The sequence below is a fragment of the Grus americana genome, chromosome 13, assembly GCF_028858705.1.
Source record: "Grus americana isolate bGruAme1 chromosome 13, bGruAme1.mat, whole genome shotgun sequence".
In the NCBI taxonomy this organism is placed as follows: domain Eukaryota; kingdom Metazoa; phylum Chordata; class Aves; order Gruiformes; family Gruidae; genus Grus; species Grus americana.
Window position 1 is genome coordinate 11160733 of NC_072864.1, and position 26274 is coordinate 11187006.

At 37.2% G+C, this 26274-nt stretch overlaps 1 protein-coding gene across 2 annotated transcripts in view; it reads right to left on the reverse strand.

Annotated features, from left to right (window-relative positions):
- Positions 1 to 2017: 2017 nt before the first annotated feature.
- CHST8 (carbohydrate sulfotransferase 8) overlaps positions 2018 to 26274 on the reverse strand; it is a 183182-nt gene continuing 158925 nt past the window's right edge. For both annotated transcript variants that reach the window (XM_054840804.1, XM_054840803.1), the window contains exons 3-4: positions 5746 to 5783; positions 2018 to 3417 (exon numbers count right to left, since the gene is read on the reverse strand). In XM_054840804.1, the coding sequence (XP_054696779.1) occupies positions 2269 to 3417; positions 5746 to 5783 (1187 nt within the window). In that variant the 3' untranslated portion in view covers positions 2018 to 2268. The remainder of the gene's footprint in view (positions 3418 to 5745; positions 5784 to 26274) is intronic.

The window sequence follows — 26274 nt, forward strand, 5'->3', positions numbered from 1 at the left end:
GATACTCCTGAGTGTGACCTGTTTAGTGAGGCTATCTGCCACGCTTACCTGTTGGCACACTAGCCCAGGTGAATAGCCCTGTGCTGGTTTTGGCTGGGATAGAGTCAATTTTCTTCATAGTAGCTAGTATGGGGCTGTGTTTTGGATTTGTGCTGAAAACAGTGTTGATAGCATGAGGATGTGTTTTTGACTGCTGAGCAGTGCTTACAGAGTCAATGCCTTTTTTGCTTTTCACCCCACCAGCAAGTAGGCTGGGGGTACACAAGGAGTTAGAAGACACAGCCAGGACAGCTGACCTCAACTGACTAAAGGGATATTTCATACCATATGATGTCACGCTCAGCAATAAAAGCTGGTGGAAGAAGGAAGGAAGGGACAGATGTATTGAGTGATGGTATTTGCTTCCCAAGTAACCGTTATACATGATGGAGCCCTGCTTTCCTGGAGATGGCTGAACTGCCCGCTGATGGGAGGTGGGGAATGAATTCCTTGCTTTGCTTTGCTTGCGTGTGTGGCTTTTGCTTTACCTATTAAACTGTCTGTATCTCAACCCATGAGTTTTCTCCCTTTCACTTTTCTGATTCTCTCCCCCATCCCACTCAGGGGGAGTGAGCGAGTGGCTGTGTAGGGCTTAGCTCCTAGCTGGGACAAAACCATAACAAGCCCCCAGGCTGTTACTGCTGATCTGAGCTGGCCTAGCAGAAAAATTCCTTTGAATAAAAAGGCTATTCCCTAGTCATGTGAGCAGATCAACAAGTATCTAAGGGGGTGGAAAGGCGGGTAGGTGGTTAGCTGCAGCAGCAAGGCAGCGATGAGCTTGGGCAGGCTGGGAATGGTAATTGGTTTCATGGAGCAATGTAAGTTCCACATTACCTTTTTAATGCAAGCAATCTTTCTCTGAGCAAAAAATGAAAATCTGTCAGATGTGTGAAGTATTTGTCAGTACAGCTTTCAATACAAGGTATTTTAAAGCAATTTTTTTCCTATTTCAGCTGTTTCTTAGGTGTTTGTACATTTGTATAGTGTCAGTTGTGGTGGAATTCTTGGTTGTGAGATACAGACTTTAGAATTTACTGGGGAGTTAGTTTGGCATTGTGATAGAGTTCGAGACTTGTTCCAATATGGCCAACTTAAATGTCATCGTTTCATGTGGTTAAATGACATGTAAACAAGGATACTGTCTACAGAATTAGGGTGAAGATTTACAAAACCAGTGGAAGGTCCAGTATTTGATTTTCACAAGAGATTTCTGCTAGTGATGAAATAAAGCCTTTTTAAGTATAGAAAACGAACAACCGAACTAAACCACCTGGAATATTTTTGTGTGTTAAGTCAGATCTAATTGTTACTGAAATAAACATGTGCAAATTGTTTGCAGCAATGAAAAGAACTACCCTGTTGGGCAGGAAGTAGTGTTTATTCTTGCTTGTTATTATGAAGGAAAGATTTGATATTCCTGGTGACTATGAAGATTAAACCAGAGATTTATGTTAATGCAAAGGATTAAAAGAATCTTAATAACATTTATAAAGATGCAAATGTTCGCCTGCATTTTATCTTTTGGCAGATGAATGTGCCATAAGGGAAATATTGAAGGGGAAGAACACATCTACACTCTGCAGTATTAAACCAGATGTTGCAATTCACTCACATGGTCATTAAGAATTGGTTGTTTTCACCAGTGTGTATTTGAACAGTGTAAGCCTGATAGACTTTTCTTCCTAACTAACTTATGAATATTAGGAGATAACAATCTATGATCAATTTCAACCACATAGTGTTTGAAGTGTTTAGTGTATGGCTTCATGTGTTGCAGATTTCAATGAGCTGTGTATATTACTCAGTGTATCTTTTTTTTGTTGTTGCTACTCTGTCACTTTCAGGCTTATTTTCTAAATAGTAAAGAGCTTGAAATACTGGCTCCACTGTAGAATTATCAGCTGTGTTTTCCCCAGTTTCAAACCATCCTCCCGGTGCAAACACAGGCCACAGCAGCATGGAAAATTATGTGCTTTATTTGGGAGCCCTGACATAATATATGTATATGTACATACATTTAATATGGAGAAATTATAGAAAAAATACAATTTGAAAAAGGAGGCAATTAAGGTGAAGGTGTAAACATCACTAGCCATTTATGTTTGGTTTTGGGTTTTTCCTGCTCTTCAACCAATTGTTTACTAACGGACAAGTATATACAAACAGAAGCCACCTGGATTTGTTACATAATTCAATTAATGTGACTGTGGAAATGTCCCAGCTCTCAAATCAATATAAGTCTTCAAAAGGTTTTGAGTAGTTAAACATCAAATAATCCATATAGTAAAAGTCATAGCTTCGTTGTCGCTGAGAAGGAGAAAGTTGTGCAAAATACTGTTGTGTAATTTTAGTGGTAGTTCTTTCTTCATCAGAGTGCCTATCTTTAAACTTGGGAAAAGTTAAATTTTGTGGAGCACCAATTAAGTGCAAGAAAAAGTTTGCATCTTCCTCCATACTTTCAAATTTCCCAACAAAGTCATAGTCTATTAAACATGGGCTGCAAAGCTTATTGACATGATCCCAGTGGATGTCCATACCCACTGGCCTATGCACATCCAGGAGATATTGAATGAACTCTTTAAATTTGACTCCAGAGCCTGTCCTTAATGCTTCTTTGGTGGCATTGACGCGGTATCTGGAAATGATGGCTTTTCCAAAAACTGGGTGGTAGTAATTGTTTGGATGTTCAAACTTGTCCCGAAATGCAGATACTAGCTTTTCAAAAGGTTCACGAATAAAAAGCATCTTTGTGTAAGTGTTGAGCCTGTGATAAATGCCTTTGTGATCAAACCCATCCAGTCTTTTTAGATAGTTTCCATAGTGCACTGTGTTGTGCTGTATATCTTTTGTGGAAGAAGCCAGCCCGTTAAGAACCATGAGCACCCGTTTCCAGTTAGAGCAGCCGGCTTTTGGTACTTCACAGTATAAAACTCTATATTTGTCTTCTACAAATATTCTAGAAACATGGTAAGGAGTGATTATTCTTCTATTATTACTCTTGTATTTGGAACAAGTTTCCCTCATAATCTGCTTTCTTTCTCTTTGGATCTGATAGAGACTCTTCCACTTGCTGTTGTTTCTATCCTCAGATTTAAGTGTGGGCAGGTTGAGAATGGAGCTGTTCATGGAAATCAGAATTGGGCTCTTTTTAATTATAAATCTCCTCCTCCGTTTATGGAGCCTGATGGAATTAATTTCTTCACCTTTCTGTTGATCTTTCATAGCAAACATTATGCTGCTTTGCCTTCTGTCTGTGCTTTGAAGCTTAGTGGGCACATTTTCAGATAGGTGTAATGAATACCTCTGCTTTACTGTTGCTACTCCGTCTGCAGTAATTTTTCTTAATCTTCTCTCCTGGTTATTGCTGGAAACACAGTCCTGATGGGGAAAAATAGATTAAAGATGTTAGTAAATGAGAGTGTGTTTGTTACTACTAACAGCTTGTACAACTCAGTGTGGATCTTTCATACACTCTGAGTTCAGCGGAATTGTACAGCAAAATGCATTGCTGAAAGTCCTCAGTGCTGTGCCTACATTGTGGTAATTACTTTGTCATCTTGTTTTGTGCTTACATAAAATCCAGAGACTGAGATAAGTCTGAACTGGTAAATTCCAGTTCAGGTTTGGGTTTAACTGTATTTTAGGTGGTGCCTGTACCCAGTCTTTGATAGGTACTTTTGTCTTTGATATGTCATCTTTGAAATTGCCACAAAAGGTATCTGACAGGGAAGGGAGGTTTATAGTGTTTGTAAAGTGGAGTGAAGATGTAGAGAGAACAAGAGTGGGAAGAGGGAAGCAGAAAGGACTGCAGGGGGAACATGGAGGCCTTGCAGAGAAGTGGGTTTGGTGGGAGCAGCATGAATAAGGACCCCAAAGGGAGGCTTGAGTGAACTCAGCCTGGGACAAAGCAATTGAGGCTTGATGAGAAGCAGTAAGGGATGGGAATGAAGCTGTGGCTGGGATTAGGCAAGTGGAAACAGAGCAAGCAAAGCAGGTCTATGGATAAGGGTTTTCTGGGACCTGCTTTTTTCATCAGGTGGATCTCAGTGGTTAATGCTTCTTTTGGCATACAGCCCAGATGTGCTCCATTACTTCCTGCTTCTCAAAGCAGCTGAATTAAATCCCTGTCTCCATGTTTATGCCTCAAAGACTAAAATTAAGTTCTGGACACTGTTTAACTACATGTCATCCCTGTTTTGAGAACTCACCTGGGAGTAGAGTGGCATATGAACCACTAGGGAGTATTTCAGCAGAGGAAGCAGATGTAGTTGCAGAAGGTTTATTGCTTACTCAAAATATTTAGAGGTTTTACAAATTGTAAACTTCTGATTTTCAGTTTTTATATGTTCCCTAATAGTATTTAAAACTGGCTTCACAAATAAGATATTGTATACCTTAAAATTAGTTCAGTGTGGGGATTAGTAGGGTCGTGCTCTTTCAAGGTGGCAGATTAAATCTTAATTGTAATAGTGATTTCACAAGTCTCTCTGGCTGAAAAAAGGGATGCTATAGGTAACTTAAACAAACTTGTGCTGTCATGGAGGTTATATCTTGCCACATCTTTCTTTAAAGGTGAGAGATTACAAAGAAGTCTCAAAAAAGAGACTCAGTATTCATTACAAAAAGCATTGGTGACAAAAGAAGAAAAAAATAAAATTGTATTATTTTGTAGGTGACTTGCTTAAATTGATAACTATTATACAATACTCAGAACAGATCAGTATTAAACACAATTTTTAGAGTACTATGCAAGCTATTGCGGAACTTAGGCTTCTAAAATGTTTTGCTGACTGTTCTGGTAGTGGAGGTGGTATGTGATGTGCAGACTGGGAAACCAAATTGATAATTTATACAAGACACTATGCATTCAGTTGATGGGACTGTTGTACTCTGCTTTTATCTGCAGAGGTTGTTTCTGGTAGTCAAAGGTGTATTAAAGTCTTTGTCTAGGTAAAATACCAGATGTATTTCTAAATATTACCCTTTACAGAGTGGCTGAAATTCAATCTTACTTGCTCATGATGTGGTTGATATTTTAAGGTGATCAAATTCAGACTTTCTAGATGTTTGCACCTTTAATGACAAAGATGATGATGAACCTACAGTTTTTGGGAAACTCAAATGCCATGATCAGAATGTCTTCTGTCAGTGTAACTTTTCATCCAGAAGGTCTAGCTGGAGCTATAGAGATGGAGTGATGTCAATCACATCTAACTGATTTCACCAGGTAATGGTGTTTGGGTAACAGCTGGCAGCTGCACAGTTGTTCCTTTAACATATTTTGCACTTGTCCTTTAACTATGAAAGTGTGACAGCCCACCGCAGCCATTCACTGCTGCTGTGAGTGTGCTAACAGCCACTAGATGGAGGAATCTCACCAGTATTTTTCTTTAGCCTATTTTTAAGTACCTCTCAAGACATTCATTTGATCAGTATGATTTCATACAGAATATTAATATATGCAAAGTTTACAGTATCTCTTAGCAATATCCAGTCTAGGAAAAAACTCATAAAAACTATAGTTGCACAGCTTATCAAATTCATATTTTAAAAGGAAAATTTGCACTTCACTGCAAAGCTTTAATGTATTTCTTCCTTTTTTCAATGCTTCATCTCCAGACTAGTGGCCTTATCTGAGCCATCTCTAACCATACTCTATACTCAGAATATGGGTATAGTTTTCTTTATGTACTTCTGAAAACTTACTTTTTTTGGTTGCTGGAATCCCATGTTATATTTTATCCCTAAACAAAGAAAGAAATTAAAGTCATTATTTGGTAAAAATAAAAACATTAGTTTCAATTTTGCTGGACTGATAAGTATGTCCTCAGTAACTAAAAGGAAAACAGAAACAAGTTCTGTTAATACAATGAGAAGTATGACTACTGATAAATCATAATGCATATTTCATAGTAACAATATTCTTTGGAAGGCCTCTTTACTTATGGATGTCATCACCATTTTGAAATGTAGTGAATGTCTTTACTTCCCTTTTACAGATGGGGAAACTGAGATGGAGAAAAGCGATTGCTTAACCTCAGCTAAAAGACCAGCAGCAGAATGAGAAGCAGCTGAAATTTGTGATCCCAGGTTAGAGGTCTAAAAAAGGCTGTTCTTTGTGTACTTACCTCAAGCTGTGTGGTTTCTTCCCCCCAACTTTGGATAGTATGGTACTTAATCATAGTAATAGCTTGCATTGAGTACTATCCTTTGCTGTAAAACCAAAGCAACGCGCAGTGGCGTTATATATGTGAGGTAATGTTTGTAGAGTTTTGGAGAGACAAAACAATACAGAATTGTGTTTTGCCAGATCTTCTGGATTCTATAGTGATGTCTACCTGAAAATATAATAATAAAGATGTGAAAATGCTAGAAGGCAGCTTTAGCACGTGTGTAGGATCTCTTTTCTGTTCCTAATCTCTGCTAAGGATAAGTTAAGACTACAAGAACGTATTATGGAAAACACTTCTTAATTATGAAATTAGTTTGGGGCTTTTCAACTTATAAAACTGCTGTCATCACTGTCACTGCTTGAGAACTTCAGTTGCTTGAAGACTTCAGCTTAAGTCTGCATTATGAATCCACAGCCTCTTTGATAAGGACGATTACAGGTAAAGGTTTTCCATAGCATTGTAATTGAAAACATCTCAGAAAACATCTGAATAGCTCAGTCCCATCAGATTAATTTCCATGGTACTATGAAAGCGCTCAGAAACACCATGCATGTTCACATTGTACCTTATTGCAGTTAAAGTAGCAAGTCTAACTTACATGATCAATCATGTTTTGTTTTTTTTTTTTTAAATCAGATCTACCAACTGGTGTTTATAGTAGAGTCTGAGTAAAATTGCTATGGTTATTTCTATGCTGTTAGAGCTCATCTAGCAGTGCTTGTTGCTCTTTTGGCTCATATTTGAGCTTTAATTCCACTGTAGCAATTTGTTAGCAATAAACCCAAGGTGGATAGGGATATTGTGATTCCATGCCTGTTAAAAGCAAAGGGCATACTATTTTTACTTCATCAGAAATAAGTTCTAGACATCCTATAGGAGGAGTTGTAAGCATTTTCCCAGCTGCTTCTCAAAAATATTTAGCTGCGAAATAGTCAGAAGGTATATTCTAAAGAGAAAGAGCTAATCTATAGCATCCATGTGTGGGTTCTGGAGGATTAAAACTGATTCTGTTGCAACAGGCTTTAGGATATGTTATTGACATGCTGTCCAGTTCGTGATGTGATCAGTTAGAATTACATTTATTCTACTGATATTGAATGTTAGAGCGATGAAGGTATAGAAAATGCTGTCCAAAAAAATAGCAAAAACTGAGTGCTTTGAAAGAATTGATACTAGAGCATGGGTGATCTGTTGAAACCATGAAAACATTCTTTTTGTCAGCAGATGTAACCTCTCTTTTGCTAACCCTACAGGCATACCTTTTAAGCCACTTTGAGCTAGATTTGCATTGGCTGCTTGGCCTCCACTCTAAGGCATCTTTAATACAGCTAGTTGGAGTAGTTGCTTAACTTTTACTTTAGGTTTTCTTGTAGCAGAGCTTCAAATTAAATATTTTCCTTATAAATTCAGAATATTGTTATGCTATCTCTTCTCTTACAGGCAGAAATCATATGTCAGGTACAGCTTTGAAAAGTTAGCACTGTTAAGAAATTTATTCTGGCGTTGGGGGTTGGTCAATTCTGCTCATTTTCTATGGATATCTCTCGGTTTCTTGTGTAATATAATGCTCTTAGTAATTCTCATAATTATGTTGTTGTTATGGTGACAATAGTCACCATTCTGTTTGGTACCAATTTATTCCTCCCAAATATTTCCTTTGTGGGTCTGTCTTTTAAACTGGTTTGAGTAGTGTTAAGTCATGCCTCATCCTCTGTCACAGATCTTGGAGATTTACTTTGGCTGTCAATACTGTCAACATGCATAGGTGAAAATTTGCATATTTAACCAGTTCACAGTAGGAGAAATATTTATGCCTGCCAGTCTAAGATAGTAGAATGGTTGCGCAACCATCCCCAAAAGATAAGATCATATAATATCTACAAATCGACTCCCTTTCTGAAAGCATTTTTGAGCTTTCACAATTGAAAACATAAATAGGTAAGAAAAGACTTGGTCACCTATTGGAAAACTACTTGTCCAAAAGTATTTTGGACAGAATCATATGCAAATATTGGAGCATTTGCTGTGTCCAAATTGTAAAGTATACGCTAGGGTTAGTGTGTTTTGTTTTTCCCCAGGTTTGTTTAGTTGTGGTCATTTGTCCTAACTTCAATGGGACCAGTGATACTCATAGCAAAACCACACACTTTGTGTAATTACCTGCTAAAGTTGGTATGTATCTGCCATGAATAATAATTATTTCAAAAAAGCCACAAAAGTGCAAAGAGCAGGTATGAGACCTATCTCTCTGTGGTTAATTATGACTAATTATGTTTTTGTAGTAGTGTTTTTATAAAGGTAACTTATTTGAGAGATTAATACTTTGCACTGATACACTGTGCTTTAAAAAAACAAATGCTAGTAGGAGATGAGTAACTGTTTAAAAAATGATTCTTCATTTACTGGCTTAAGATGTAATCAGAACAACAATTCATGTTTAATGTAAATGTTTGGTGAAGCACTTGCCAATCTCTTCAATGTTTTCTGATTTTGTGACTTCTAAAGTTGGCTTCTTTTAGCTGTCTTTCTCATGATACAGTCTGTCACTTCAGATTTAAAGCTACATGGAAAAAAAAACCCTCTTCAGTGCAGTGAACTTGGAGAAGCTATATTGCATAGATCTACTATACTAACCAAAATCTAAATTTAATGTTATGCTAGATCTTTACTGTCCATGTTACTTACAAGCTCTCAGATGTTATTGCTAAAATGGTAGTAATTTTTTTTGCCATAAATAAACCACTGGTGTCTGCTGTACCCAGGTGAAGCTAGTGACCATTAAATGTTTGGTGCTAGACACACTGATGACCAACATCTCACTAGTGTTCAGAGAGAACAGCTGAGGCACAGAATCATTCTATCAATTGTACATTGTTTATGTCAGTTTTCATGGTGTTCTTTTCTCTTCCCCTTGTGCAACCATGATTTTTCCAGGCCTAAGCTTGCCCTGTGTTTTATGTCTGCTTTTGTTGTTGTTCATGAAATGCAAGCCCTATGTTTCATCCAGTCCTATCGTATAGTCAAACCCATTGTGAGCTTTTCTTTTTTTTTTTTTAAATGCTACTAGCAACACAATAAAATGGCCTTCACCTTCCCTGTGTAATATAATATAGCTTTGCCTCTCTGCCTTCTCCTCTATCTCTGCTTCAAGACCTAATTTTGGTTTGCCTCTGGTGTTTTCCTCTGTTCTGAGACTACACTACAGCAGAAATATTTTTTAATAAAAATGATAACTTCAAGTCTGCATCTGTGACTCCATCCCTTAATGGGCTTCTGTGAGCAGTGTATACTTGTTTGCTTCATCCTGATTTGTGGAATACACTCTGAAAGGGCTATTACTGTCATTGCATGAACATCTGCGTCAAGAGTCCTATCTGCATACGCTCCAGTCTTAGGTCTGTACTCAAAGGCAACACCACGTACTTAATCACAGAATGAATAATAGACTAGTACTCAGAATTCTGATTAGCAGGACAAATTTTTAGCTTGAAAAGGATTTTCCCCAAAATACTGGTCAGATTATCTTTTTCCAGGTTTTTTGGTCATTTAAAATGAACTCTTAGCTTTTACAGTATGAAAGAACTGCCCATTTCTGATCCTAACTTACTCTGGTGTCTAATTGTTTACATATTTGAATAAAAATACTCATTAAAGAAAATTATCTGTAAGGTTGCTAGCATTGTAAATTCTTTTTACATATATAAAAATATATATGTAGTGTACATATTTGGAATACTTTTAAATATTTAAATATCTTATTAAAATGCTTTTATTTTGAAATTGAGGTCTAATTAATAGAACAAACTTTGTATGTGTGTATCTGTTGTAATTGTATATATATTATGTATATATCTTTTTTATATCTAAAATTTGATTAGGGAAAACTCCCTCAAAAGTTCCCATCTAAGCTACATTCTACCTCATTTTATTACAGACAAAATTAATGAGGCAAAGTGCTACAGCTTTGCTAAGCCTTCTTTACATCTTAAATTGGGCATCAAGAAAGAAGCAAACCTATACAGTGAATCTATATAATCTAACCTCTTTGAGTCCCCAGTGAAGCTACAAGTATGCAGTGTCATTTTCCACAGATGAGTAAACTTTTACAATGAATGCTTTGGTTAAATGATATACTGTCATGCCCTTGTCAAAGCTAAATGCTTAGTGACAGGACGTGCATCATCATGTTTTAGAGACTTGTGAAGTAATGTATTTGTGACACACAGTGTCTGTTCTCATGTCTGTTGCACACTAATTGTTGCAATAGTAAAGATAACACATTTTACTGTATCCTCTACAAATGACAGATTGCATGCAGGAAAACCTTGAGCTTCCTGCAATTTGGCCAAATAACCTGTCTGTCACTCTTGAAATGAAAGCAGTCTAACACAGCCTCCATAGCACCTTTCACTTTTATGGCACCATTTTGTATTTGGTGGCAGAATAATTACATATATGAAAAGAATTATTTTATTTATGAATTCTAAGAGTGAATTATTGGGGAACTTGTCTGTAATGCAGCTTTTCTGGAAAAATTAGATGTTACTGTGAATACTTTATTCTGATATTCATTGCTACAGTATGTACCATGTAGTGATTTTTTTTTACATCACCAAGCATAGTAAGTTATTTGCTACTATTCCAGCTTTTCACTCATGAGAAGCAGAGGCTAATAGCTGCATCTGCCTGATCTCATTTTTAGGCTGTCATGTTTTGAATTGCAAACTCAAATATTGATTATGTAAAACCCCTGTGTTACCAGTCAAATTCTGCTCTGAAGAATTTAAATCCAGACTCATACAGTGAGTCTTTAGTAATGTCTAGATTAGAATGCAGGTATCTGACTTGTAATCATGATGTTCAGTTTCACTGCAGAGCAGATGACTGCTCCAGCGCTGAGATGTAGTTTATCCACCGAAGACTAAAGTTTCAAGGTTCAAGTTCTGCTGCATGTCTTTAGGTATATCAGATTCTCACTTACATGCTATCCAGGCAGTTGGATGTGTCTCCTTAACATACCATGTGTCAATGAACTGTGGGCTGTAGAAACACTTCGAGCTTGTGTGAAGCTGGCCCAGTGGGGTTTGGGACTGAGCTGCTGAGGGAAGGATCCTTTGGTGAGCTTCATTGTAGGGCACATGGGCTGCATGCAGTATAAAACTGCAACTTCTTGATGAACCTCACTGTGAGACTGATGTATTTTTGCCCCTGGTAGGTGGTGCATGTTCCAGGGGTAGTCCTGGTTTTTATAGCCATGATGGAAGAGAAGGACTAATAACTTCAGAGTACTGCTTCTTGCTTCCATGGTGTGATGTTAGTATTTCTCTACACGCAATTATTTGCAACTCCTTCAGTGCTTTCTGCTATATCTGGTGTGATCCAGCACTTTTGAGAGCTTAACAAAAGCTAAGCTTGTATTATTTCCAGAAACAAGAATGTCTGCATTTGATTAACTCCATGTTGATTGATCCTTCTCAATTTGAAACTTATTTGTGTTCTATCAGTTTACTGTTGTCCTTGCCAGCAATGTTGATGCTAAAAAAACCTCTTAGAGGGAAAATCTAGCTGGGATATTTCATACTCTTCAGAGGGATGTTCATTAACAGCAACATCTGACAGGATTGCACTGTTATTCTGATAAAAAAATATACTGCATTGAAGACTTACAGAAGAAAAAGTTGAGTGCAGTTATATAAAATAATGTTTACTTGTTTGCTGGGCAAATGTTAAAATTTCTTATGTTCTCATGCCTCTGTGGTTCTGGTATGTAACATCAATCTCCCATTATGCTTTGCAGCAAAGAACTGGATTCTTAAGTCCATCTGATTCTTTAAGTCCAGTTGCTGATTTAAAGGAGCTGAAAACTTAACGGACAGGTTTGACAGTTGTTTCCTTTGCACAGGGGAGGATGGATAGAATGTTTCTGTGGCTAATTCCCAGTTTCCAAAGTAGCCTTTAGAGCTCTAAGTAGTTAAGCATGACTCTGAGTAAAGACCTTCTTTTTTTCCTGTTTTGGGAAGGCATAAGAAGTTTGCCAAGCTACTAAGGGTTAGGGGGTTTTTATCTCTTTATGAGATTGCTTTCCTATGTGAGTTCCGTTCTACATCGCATAACTCATTCTTCCTGACTTCTAAGCTTTTTGTTTCAATCCTACCATTACCAAGCATGCAATTTTTAATAGTTTAAATGCAATCTATTTGAGGAAGTTTGAACTCTGACTTGCGGCTTATTCTTAAGCGGTTGTTGTGGTGAAGTAGAATACTTCCCAAAAAGATAGCCATTCACCTTCGTGTTCCCCTCTCCTGTGCTAGTATTGTGCACAGACTGAATTGCTTGATATTGATCTTGTGCTTTTTCAATCTGAGTCAGCTTCCAAGAGGTACGCACTGAGTCTAAGTGAAACAGTTAGCTTTGTATTTCTAAAGCAGGCAAATCTGCAGTTTCTCCATCCCATAGGCAGCAGGCGATGCAGTATTGTGCTGCATTTGTGTCATGGGGTACTTATGATGGTAGCAGCTTGTGTGCACTTCACTTGATTAAAACACGATTACTATGGCTTTTAGTGACTGAAATGACTTTCCATCTTAATGAAGTGAGGGAGTCTCTGGACAGAAGTACTGTATATGGGGAAAGCAATGCAATTCTGAAGGGCATACCCTGGAAATAATTAAAAGTGCTAACTTCATCCATCAGTTTGAACAAGAAAAAAATTACAAATGGGGGAACCAAAGTAGAGATCAGTACACATGTTAAGTGATTTTTAATGTTTGCCACTTGAGGACTTTCATACTGTCAAAGAACTTGGTATTCCCAGTGTGTGTTTGGTACCAGTAGCCAATCCTGTATGTGTGGATTGAGCAAAACTGCACAAAATCATCACACTGAAGCGTAGTGCTTGCTGAGTTGTGGCTGCTGCCATGTTGTCATTGCTTCCCTCTTGATTCCCTGATTAACTCCCTTGTGGCCAGTACTCTTGGTGTAATGTCCCTCTTGACATTTTCACTTAGGCCATCCTTCATACACAGCTTTCTTGGCTTTTTTTCCAGCAGGGGATTCTTGGAGTAAAAGATCACAGTATGGAGCTGATAACCACAGTTTCTAAACGTGGATGCCACCTAAGTATAGCGGTTTTGTCTAAACAATGTTTCTCAGACAAAATACCCAGGTTATCCTCCTGCTGTTGTTCCTCCCTTATAAAGGCTTTGTACCTCTTGGACAACTTGCCTCCTGTCTGTTTAGCTTTACATATTTTTCTGTATACTAATACTAATAAGAAATACCAGAAACAAAACCTTCTGTTTATTTTTCCATTATTCTAAACACAAATTCCTGTGAGAAATAGTGGTATTGATATTATTTGCCTTGCAATTTTTTTGATTCATCAGAGTCAAAGCAGCAAGAGAGAAGTAGAAACAGAAATAGTAGCATTTTGGAGGAATAAATTGCTTTTGAATCAAAACCTCAGTTGAAGTGTTGATGTGACTTCTTGGTAAGTCCCACTACCTACATATCTGCAGTGACTTCATTAGCTGAGTATTGTTTGAAACTCTGGTATTAGTCTTGTTCAGGAAGTTATTAATTTACTTTCAGGCTTTGTAATGAGGCTTTCTTTCATCTCCGTTGTTGAGATCATAAGTTGTTTGAAGAGAAGATTCTTGTATTACTTGGCATTTGAAACCCCTGATACTTTAAGTTGCAACATGTCTGTAGAACAGGTATATGAACCATTAAAGACACATACTACTGTGTTTTTATAATGTTCTTGTGTTCTAAAATATACTGAATCCATTTCCTTGACTGAATAATTATGTAACTCACACTTAATCTGTTTCCTTGACAGCTAATAAAGGAAAGGGAGATGCATAGTACCTTTATGTTGCAAGCTTAATTGAATGAATACAAGAAGTTGTTTGTGAATTTATTATGAGGAAGGTACCACTACTTGTTTACTTTGTCTTCTCTTTGCTATTTAACCATCCTAATTAGAGTGCCATTTTCTGACTTGATAGAATTCTTACTGAATATAAATTAAGAAAGCAGGAAAGTCAAGCCTGTGGTATTGTATTCCCTGTTCTTTCTTTGGACCTATTCCTGGGAATATCGTTAATTAGCATCATTAGCTTTCAGGCACTGTCAGCAGTTACTTGCAATTTCTACTTAATACCTTTCAGTTATTCTCCATTCTCATATTTAATATTTGCATATTGCCTTCATAGCATGACTTTGACAAGGACATTACACTTTATTCAGATTTATTAAAAAGTAAAAGCTAAGGTTTAAAATATAGCACCACATTCATATTTAGTAACCTGTAAGAACTATTCAGGTAACCAGAGGAGTTTCAATAAATCTCAAGCAAGCACTTGATGTAACTTGTGACTGTAGTGGAAGAGGAGTTAGCTAGCCAGAATAGCTAATGTAGAAACCCAGAAATGTTTCAAGAAACTTTGCAAGTAGGACACTAAAGTTTCTGTGGTTTTTCTACTGGAGGGAAGACAGAGTAATACAGGTAGAATTCTGGACTGCTTTCATGTCACTTTGTAGAGACATTTCTTTGGGAGAGAAAGCACAAATGGAAAGAGAAGGCTGCAGGCAAGTCTTAAAAGGTAGATCTCCACAGATGTGCCTCTAAGTGATGAAGTTCACTGATTTGATAGATTCACCGCGGATCATATACCACAGATGTGCACCCAAATGCTGTATGCTATTATGTCTTACAATCAATTAGCTGGAACTGATACCATTTCCCTTTTGCCTATTCTCATAGTTAATTACTGACAAGTCTTCCTAGTATGAGATCAATATGTAGTATTTGAAAGAAAAAAAAGCTAACACCTGCAACTTAGCTACAAAACGTAATGCAAAAAGGGTGATAATTGGACAGACTTTGATCTGTGACCTGTGAGAAACAAGCAGGAGATGACAGTTCTGGGAAAACTGGGTGTGAGGGATTGAGCTCTTTTGCCTGGTCTTTTATTCCTCACTAATGAGCAACTGAAGGATAGTGGTGACTTTCTGTTAGTCATTTCTCACCAGCCCTACTATTTTCCTTGGTGGAAGAATTCATATTTCTTGTTATGGAGCTTGCTTGCACACCTTCTCCATCTAGATTTTAGTGACTGAAAGAACAATTTGTTTGCATAAGAATAGTCTCTTGGATTGACTTTCATCTCAGTAAGAATGAGGGGGGAATGGTTCTGCTCAAAACCTGAGTGCTGACTGCTTCAGTATCCAGGACTTGTCCTGAGCTGGAAACCCAGGTAAGAAGAGTCAAGGTGCTAGTCTTGAATTCTAGGGAGCTTGAAGCTCAAGTTTCAAGTGTAATTGCAGGCTGCTTTAAGATGTTCTGAAACGTTTGGAACACACAATTTAACTTGTTAGAAAGCATGAAAAGCTCATCTAAAGGTAGAAAAAGGGGCCATTACTGAATTTTAAAGTTTATAATGTTTTCTGGAGAACCGTTCTACTCCCTGAATAAATACAGTCAACCTGAGATGCTAGCCAGGAAGATGAATGAGTGAGTGCTAAACAGGGGGAGAGACTGAAAAGTGATAGGCTTCTCCCAGGAAGATTTGAAATGAACAGAGAAACCTAGTCAGGGTGGAAATAGGGGAAAAACTCCACAGAAACACATGTACATATCAGATAAGAACTGGTGGTTCTCAGTAGGTCTAAATTATTTTGTACTGGACTGTGCTAAAATGGACATGCATTGCTGAAGGTGCTTAATATTTCATATGATGTGTGTCTTGCAGGTTCAGGTGCTTAGAACATATGGTTTGAGCTTAACGAAGCATTGTATCATGTGGGCATTATAAGACAATTCAGCAGGATTGCAGTTTGCTCTGTTAACTACTGCCCACAACTCTTATCATTGGGAACTGGATATCTCAGGGTCTGATCCATTTACAGCTTGGTATTTGCATTGGAGGGAGGCCTTTGGCATCTCTCTCCCTACAGGCTTCCCAGCCCAGCTCTACATCTCCATTCTAGCATTATTTTTTTACCCATAGCTGACTGTGAATACTTTGGGTGGGGTGCACAGGGAGCTGCTGCTACAGTAAATGCCTTTGCCCATCCACGTGGCTCAGAAGAGCTCACTTTACTAGTCGCTGCATTTTCCTCCCTCCCCCTGCACAACTTAAACATGGGAGCTGATAGAGAAGTAAAAGAGAAGATGCAGCAGTGGTGTGTGGCAGTATATCTCATATGTGGGTGAGAGGAAGATAGCCTTCTGTGGGGACTGGTGATCATTCTTTTCACACCTGGATGAGTCTTCTAAAGGGGTCACATCTGCTATGGCAGGCAGAAAAGGCAGGTATTCTCCATTTGATCATTCTTCCCTGTTTTCTGCAGGTGCCACTCTTTTCCTGTGCAGCCCGCTGCTGGGCTGTAGGAGCCAGAAGGACTCTAGTGTATTTGCCTCTCTGGCACTCTGAACCATCAGTGGTACGCGAAGTGAGAACCCCTTTGTAATTACAACTGTATTTTTCATTCACATATAATAGCACTTCCTAAATTTTCTAGTATCCCAATGTAGAATGATGCATCAGCCCAAGAAGGGGCCATACGAACTGAGAGATTGAATGGTTTGCATCTACCTTCACAACCCAAATTTGGGATAGAGTTGCTGTGACAATTGAATCATCTTATTTTGTAAGTCAGTGCGCACAAACAGTGAGTAGCCAATTGGTTGCTGAATATGGTTAGCTAGGAAGGTAACTTTTTACTTAGTTGATGAAAGTATCTGAATGTGTCTGACTTCACTGAAAGCTTTTCTATGATGATCATTGTTCAGAGCATTTCAATATATTCATAGTTCACTCAGTACAATGCATACAATTATATACAATTCATTCTCTCCATTATGCATTGGCTAAAGGATCTCTGAAATAATCTGCCATTCTAATTCAGTCTTTGAGACAATTGTCTTACAGATGGAACTATTTCCTGACAATGTAGCACGCCACTGACTGGGTGTGTGGCTTACATAGTGCAATTTGATATCATAACTTTTTTGATGCATCTGCTCTAGTGCTGATTAAACCCCAGGACTGTAGCAGAAAACTATGCACATATAGGATGCTACCTGTTTGACTAATTGATTCATCTGACATGCAACTCTCACTTCAAATGTGGACTCTTTACTGATCTACTTAATATCTTGTTGAATTTTTGTTGAGAATGCTTACAGGTTGTACTCTTAGGTGTAAACACTAGATAAGACCTATTTTTAAATTTAGTATATGCAACTTTACTAGGTAGCATCTAAGTCTCTTTTGCGTTTATCTCAATTGTTTATTAATAGATATTTTAACTTTGACAAGTCAGTTTCAGTCTTCATTTCCATTTTTGATGCTATGTTAAACACATTCAAAGTTGTGACTTCATTGTAACTGCAGGTGACTATTACAATTAAAATGAATAGTGTTCATCAGAAACAAATCTTTTAGTATTTGCAGATCTGACTTGGTGGTCTTCTCATGGTATTAGAGTTGTTCTATTGGGGGGGGGAAGAAAAGAGTTTCTATTCTTATTCCAGTGGCAGAGTTCCCTACAGCTTTATTACTCATTGTTCAGAAATAGAATATTTAAAATGTCTAAACTCCACTGTCTGAGGATTTGCTACTCTGAGAATCGGAACTTTGTTACAGTATTATAACAGCTCCTGTTTAAGCAATAGTTATTTATGACTGTATAGCACTGTCTTTTCAACTATGAAAAATTTGACATTTACTTCAGTGGGTACAGGATCAGTTCCTCAGTGAGTAAGTAGTAATGCATTATCGATTTGTGCAAGTGATAAACTGCCCTCCTAATCTTCTTACTCATGCTGTGTCTTCTCACTGTACTTTTCCCAAAAAGGATTTGGAAGTTAGTGCTGCTCTACTGAAACCAGGTATTTTGGAAAACTATAGTGGGCTTGCAAAAAAGCAAGTTTCTTCCTGTTAAATTTTATTGAAGAAAATATGTTGGATAAAATGGGCAGTGACTTTTTTTGTTTCTGCAATAACTTTAGTGTAGGAAAATAAATGTGTTAAAAAATACTTAGAATAAAATTTTGGTCACACTTTTTCATTTCTTTCTGTTGCTGCCTCAAGAAAAATTAAAACCATGAGGAAGATGTATGGAAAAGAACATCACTATTCCACTCATTCTCACTGTTTTCCAACTTTTTCTCCTTGCATAAAAAGGGGCAGAATTTTTAAAACTGTCATAATGGCCTGTAGGAGAAGCTTTAATTATCCAGAGTGAAGATGTCAAAAACTATAACATAAGGACTAAGTCAGAAATAAAAATTTTTTGCATCATCGTTTAGGATGAATTTAAATGTCTATCTGTGTTTCCTGATGGAAATACGGTTTTGATCTTTTTTTTACCCCTTTTAGATTTTCTTTTTCATTTTAAAGTGACTAAGGCCTTCTGGCAGGAATTGGTTTTATGCTTTTCATGCAGTCTCAGATTCTGTTTTCACAGATGCTCTAAACTTTCTTTGGTGGAGCTGAAATGAACTGAAACTTGCAAAGGCATACCATGTGCAATTTCAGATAGCTTTTCTATACTTTCTGCTATATAGGACATAAAGATTCCATTTATTTTCAGAAAATACACAGTAGCATGGCCTTGAATCCCTTCCCATAACGGCTTATGCATTTGGTTTGTTTGCACAAAAGTGGAATTCTTCAGAGTATATTCCTCAGAGAATCTCTCATGCCAATTACAGAGAGGAACTGAAGAAACCTGTATTTTGACTTGTATGGCTTGTATGTGGCGCAGGGCTGATAATCTTATAAAAGAAGAATATATCTTACATTAATAAAATAAAATCATTAAAATTATAGGAAGCTTGATCTGATCTCAGTTTACTACCTCTTAGATTTGAATCCATAGCTCTGTTTTTGCTTGTAAACAAACGGGACTCCAGACCATCAAGTGACATAATTTGCCTTCACCCACCCCCCCACCCCTCCACCCCTCCACCCCTCCCCCCCACTTAAGGAAGGTGGTAATTGTGAAGCTGTTGACAGCAAGTGCTGGAAGAAGCAATGTGAGTGATTTCCTTGGTGACTGTCAGACTCTTCAGAGAAGGCTTTCAAACTACATTCGTAATAACAGATATCTGCTGTGGGAAAGATAGGCAGCGTGGTCTCTAGCAAGCTTGTTTCTTGCTGATACACTGAAATCAGCTAGTAACCATTCCGGCTTCATACTGGTGTATTAGCTTGGAGAACTCACTGAAAGACTAAATGATTCATTGCATTCTTTATTTTTACAGAGAAGCAATAATATCCTTAAAGTTTAGAGGCAAACCTCTGGTATAAAGTCTGATCGTATTTTTGTAACACTGGGTTGTCAAGAGATCTCTTCTGTAGTGACTAACTTTACTTCATAATGGTGTGTTTCTTAAAATGCATTCTGTGAAATCACAAGACAGCCGATACTGTCTTGAGTGAATTAACAGAAGAAAAAAATCTTAAGTAATTTGTTAGTAAATGGCTAAGTATGGGTCAGGCAATTTCTGAGTTTGTTACTTAATGTAGGCAACACTCTTTTTGTGGTTTGCTGATTGTTTTAAATGGACTTAATTTTCAACAGTTTGCAAGGTGGTAGGTTTCAAAGACTGTGTGACATAAAATTATGAGCTTAGCATGCTTGACTTTGTCTGTAGGCTTGGATTCATCACTAAATCTCTCTGCCTCAGTCTCCACAGCTATAAAATAGGAAGAATGTGCCTTCCTCAGAAGTGCAGTGCATGTTAACTTAATGACCAAGAACATAAGTGATTGGTGCTCTGCAAACCTTATAATGCTGGCCTCCTTAATTAAAGACTATATTGCTGATCACAAGCAATGCTTTAGAAAAAAAAGTCATTCTTTGTTCAAACTTATGCCCAAAAGTTTTTCCTGTCGTATTTTGTGTTATCTTTTGTTTTGGAATTTCTTCAAAGTTCTGCTTGTGTTTGTACGTTAACATTGATGGACATACTCACTGACACAGACATTTTCCCAATGCTCTTACTCTGCTCCTCTGGGACAGATTTTCAAATACCACTATACAGTTGTTTGGCCTCACATCTTATCTTGCCTAAAGTGTCACAGTGGACTAACAGATGTAGAAAATAGAAATATTCCTTGCAAAAGTTTGATTTGTGTATATATGAACCACTTGTGTGATTTTGAGTGTGGGGGCTTGTAAGCTTTATTTGGTTTTATAGAATGTTTGAAACTAATTTGGATGTGGATAGGTTATGAGCCTATTAAATCAAGAGATTTATAAGGTTTTTTGAAATACTACTCCTGATTATATTCTGAAAATCTGCGTAACTAACATTGTTTAAACAAAGTCTGTTCCAGTAATTTTTAGTGATGATTTCACCTTTGTCAGTAAAATAACAGGGAAGAATTTCTTTGCATTATAAACTAGTTGTAGTATCTTTGCTTAAACCTTACTCCTCTGTGAGTCCTCCAAAAGGAATTAGTCTTTTATTGCTGTGCACCAATTTTCCCCATAGAACTGTGCTGCCTTCTTGTTCTCAGGGTTCTTTCTTCTCTTTCAACACCCTAAAGGCATCACAATAACCAAAATGAATATACGCAAACATCTTGAGAGAAGTGCCTATTAGGATTTCTAGTATTTCAAACACTTTTCTGCCTTCCCTTATCTGCATGTGACTTTGTTTAAGCAATAAACTTGCAAATAATTAGAAATCTAGATAGGGATTTCTCTTGCCTTAAAACTACACAGGGACTGATGAACCCTAATTCACTTGTTCATGAATTAGAGAATTTTGAATACTAAAGTAATACAGAAACCCTGGGTCAAGTGAGGAATCCCATTTGTTTCAACTGGATTTAATTATATTTATCTTAATGTTTCCTTTTAACACAAAGAAATGTCCAGATATTTATGGCATGTAAAATGCTGCTACTAGTTCAAAACTATTGAATAAAATTTTCCTTCTTCTATGCATCACTCATTGAAATCAAGAGAGATAGTAATGAACACATCGTATTCTATATTTTTAATACTGATTTTCATTCCAAGTAAAAGTTTTTTTAAATAAAAATCTGTGTAGTGTTTTAGACAGCAAGTTACAGCACTAAGAACCTAAACCTTGTTAAAAATAATTTAATAAGAGCAGAAAATGTTTTAGTTGATTTTCATTGTCCAAATTCAGATTAAAAATAGATAAGTTGCATGTTGTGCTTTTTGCAGTAAGTGTATATCTGTAAGACTTTTCTTCTTTCTTTTTATAACTGAAGCTGCTATTTTTAATGTACATTGAAGTCTTTTGGTTTTGCAATTTCATATTTTAAAAAAGGTATTCTTCTAGAACTCTGTGCAATTCATAACCAGGATATGTAGTGAAAGCTAAAACCCTGTTTTATGTGGCTCACTTCCTAAAAGTAGGTTTGTACAGTAGTACCACCATCTCCCATCAGACTAAGGTGAACCTGCATAACAGCATGGGCATGAAGATGTCAGGCTTGTAATACTTCTGCTCATGGTCCGTTATTTTTTCATTGATCTTTACAAGCCTATAACTCTTTTAAAAAGCATGTCATTAGATAGATATTGAAAGGAAAATGCTGATGATGGCTCTACAAAACCAATAAAGCTGCCTTCATTAGCTTTTATAAGTCTTTATTGCTCATAGGGTCTTAGTCTCAGCAGGCAGTGAACCACATTTAAGCACTTAAAATCTGTTTCTCACAGGCATCTCCAAAGCCTTTGCCCCTGCACTTACAGTGCTCCACCCTTGTGAACATATTTCTTTTCTAAGTTTCTGCCCAGTAAAGTCAAAATACAAAATGTTAAATGTATGTACCTGCTCTTAGGTATTGCCAGCCAATGGAAGAGGTCATTGCTGGCACCTGGGAAAGGAACTAGTTTCTTTGTTTCTAGTATTACAATAGCTAAGACAGTAAACATTAATTTTCATTAAGCACTTTGCTATAAATCTCAGTTTAATATCTGTTTCAGATGTTCTAGATAAATCCTTAACCTTTCAGTTGTTCCCTCTTGTAATCCTGTATCACTGATGAATCTTGGCAGTGACAAATGGCACTGTTAGACCCTGCAACTACTTCTGTTCATGTTCTTCCCCTATGTGTTTTCTTCACAGGGAGGAGGAGGGGAAAGGGAGAAAGGGACGGGCTGGGGAATGATGGTTTGAATACTAATACCCAAAAATGGCATCCTTATTTTCCTTGCCTTCCTGAAACTCTGAGCCTGTCTGCAAAACTAGAAGTTGCCGCCTTAAAAACCCACAAAAACCAACCAAACAAAAAAACCAGTAAGTTGCCTGATACAAACCATTTAACTATTTGCTTGTCTTGGTAGTAAATTAAGCAATGTTAGATGATCAACTAGTGATCTGCAGCCTGCCAGATCGCTTAATTTCAACAATGCATGTGAACACCTGAAGTAGGTAGATTGTCTCCAGAAGTAGGAACTACCTTATGCTGTTGAGATCACTTGCAATGAGTTTCTTGTGTTCTTGCAATAAATTGTCTGATGGCATAGCCAATATCGCTGAAAAAGTGATGCACACCTTCTTACAGCAACCAGAAAGTCCAGAAACCTGCTCCTTTTTAAAGTTTCTAGACCTCCGGCAAAGAAGTTACTGATTCTCTTATTGGAGAGAGAACTATTGTCATACAACAAGTGAGAGTTAACATATGTCATGTAAGTAGCTGATTTCTGTTGCACTGGAATGAACTTGAACTCTGAAACTTTTGGATCTGCCTCACCTTTACCACCACCTGATGGGAAGACTGGCAGACAGATACAATAACAACTCAAATTTATAAATAGTGTTATTCCAGGTAAAGTGTGAAGGTCAATGTAATGAAGCAATAACCCTGTCTTCCCAAGGACAAGAGAAAAAACTTACTGCTTTTTCCAGTTAAGACCCAGGTGAAAACAGGGGTTGACTTAAGGTTAGAATGTAACTTCTAGTGAAATAAAGACAGCAGATTAACTTGGGGAAATTTTCATCTTGGGAATATTCAGTTTCTCTTATAAAGCTATCTCCTGAAATATAACTTTTATGACTATCAGAAGTATCAATGCATGTTTATAAACCCCTAAACCAACCAGTCCTCCCCTTAATCTACTAATGCACTATGAGATGTTCTAATTTTCTTTGTGTATTTTCTCTTTCGAAGAAAACAGTGCAGACACCTTTAAAAAATAAAGCTAACAGAACCTGTCAACTCCTACGTAATGTCACAATTTTGTAATTAATGCTACTATTAAACTGTCATGAAACAGCATAAATAAAAAATATCTAAGAGTTTTATCTGATAAAAAAACTTTTGAGATAATGGGAGATAAGTTTTAAAATGTGAGTTTCATACAGAAAAATCTCCTTTATGACTAGTCTGCTGTAGCAAGGACTTGTACTGACCAGATCTTCCAGCCTGAGCAAGCTGAACTCGGCTGTTGCATTGTGCGCTTGTTTGCAAGTAGACCAGGTAGAGCTTGAGACATTGCATGAAACTGCCCTGTGTTAGACTACAGAGACTCCCACCTGTAATGCTTTTGCTGACCCATAGTAGACCAGCACAGTGACCTTTTTGGTAACTATATACCCCCAGGAAGTTTTGGAATTAATGGAAAAGTCATTCAAGAAAAAGGCTGCAGTATCACAGAACAGGGCAAAGAACAGGCTCTGTCTTCTGAAGAGATGCATGTCTACAGCTCCAGGCACGCTTAAGAGCTGAGTACGTTCAGTATCTTCTAAGACCTGGCTCAGACCCTTAAATTTTCATGATACTGCTGGCCTGATCTTGTTTCTGGTTATTGGTTTAGTGGGAATAATCTTTCTTAACAAGCTCTCAAGGGTGCCACAAAACTTTATTAATATTAAGCAAAGAGCTTAGAGATTCTCCACCACAATGTGGAATGTAACAGTAAGGAAAAAGCTTTAATAGCATGTTTTTGTCACAAAAAAATAATTAATTCTGTCCTGTCTCTTTTAACAACTGCAATGATTTTTGTGCTCTTTGTTAATATATTTAGATTAGATGCTAAAGTGAAAGCCTAAACACACTGTCATCTTCAGACACACTCAGGCAATTAGAGTGCAGCTTGTGTTATTGTTTTATAATTCAAGCCTCATGAAGTCATAAATTAAGAAGCTCATTAAATTTTCAATTGCATTAATAGGAAAATTCCACTTATTAAATTCTTCAGTAAAGCCTAATAACAAAACATTGCAAATGCACTTTTTCCCCTCTCTATCTTCGTTAATACTTGCTGCCCAGATAGCCTTCTCAACCCTTAATACAGGAAAAATAAAGTAATAGGAACATAAACTGTAGAAAACAATGTCTCTTACATGGAGTTTAACATTGATCCTCCTTGTCACATTTTAAAGAGTTTAACAAATTCTCATGACTGACAACCTGCCCCAAAAATAGCTGCAGGCATCTCAGCAGCAAGGTGCTGGCATCTTTGCGCTCTGTGTTTGACACTGCTTTGTTTATAGCAGCATATCATATATATTGTGTGATATCATATATATAGTGCGATAACACTATTTTTATTTGGCAATGCATCACACAATTCGATGCTATAGATTGAGCTATTTAAAAAAGGAAATATTAAAAATATTGTGGTTTTCCCTGCAATTGGAAGTTGTAAGTGCACGTATTTAATGGAGCGTGCAAATATGAAACTCTGCAGTGAGCTAGGTCTGTACTGGTAGAAATGGCTTTATCCATTAAAATCGTAATGATTGGATTCACAGTTGTGAATTTCCTTACTTCATGAAGCTGCTTTCTCTTTTTTTTTTTTTGGTACCACCTAATGGTTCAAGCCCAAATTATGTGAAAACTGATATAGTTACACCCAGTTATGCTGCAGCTGATTTTTTTTTATTCACTGCATGTTAGTATGCTCATGATATAACAGTACAAGTACTACAGAAATTCTTCTTTCATCTTGATAGGTATTGTAGGTGTTTAGTTTATTCAGTGGTTATCTCAGTTATTGCCAAATTGTAGTAAGACAGAAACGATCATGAGGGGGCATGAAATGCTTTGCACGTGGTACTAACTCTAGATAAGTATATACACAGAAAGAAAAATATTTGGCTAGATCATTTGAAGACTTCACTGTAAATGTTTTTTTCCAAACAGTAGACTAATAAACTTCCTGTTGCCTGCTACCATTCAAAAGATAATTAAGTGAAAAAGCTAGCTTCTATATCTAGTCTTACCTACCAAGATCACATCTATTAGCTGGTTAACTATTATCTGTTAACTATTTAACTGCTCAATCTGGACAAAAAAGTGCCACAGGGCAAAAGCTGGGTCTGCATTGCTTCAGGCAATTCTAGGGCATTTGTTTGTGAACTCTGTTCCCCTAGATGCACAGGTCCAGCCTACTGCTTGGTGAATCCAGTGAACTCCTATGGACTTCAAAGTTTGTAATCAGGGACACATTCAAATTCCCCAGTTGCATCTGGCAGCAGGACACTTAGTAAATGATTTTCTGCGTCACAAAGATGTTTGATATTTGCAATACTAGCTCTTCCTATTCCTCTTGTGAGACACTTAGATATCTAACTGCAAGGTCAATTACATTTCTCTTTTTTTCTTCTGTGAAACCTAGTACTTTTTTCTTGCGGGAAAGGGGGAGGAAATTGGTACCAGTGGTAAGTGCAGTCTGTCTTGGGGTGTGGGGACTGTGGAAGCAGTGCTGCAAACGAAGGGTGTCTGTAGGTGTTTTATCATTTAAACTTCTAATGCTGCTCTTGTAACTTCCTTGTAAAAGATTTTTATGCTAATCAGTGCTTCTTGGGGGGTGTGTGTGTTAATAACTATGTACAGCCTAGTCATAATCTGATGTGTTCCTGAATAAGGGAACCCACAATATTGCAGGTCCCTGGGAAGGGCAGTGCTTCTATTCACGCTTTTGTGAAGTGATTTTTTTTCTTCTGTCTCTTCTTATGCTGCTTTCACTGTAGGTAATGAAGTGAGATACCAGGAAAACAGGATCTAAAGACCCTCTCAAAACATGTAGCAAGTAAAATTAATCAGTGTTTTGGTTT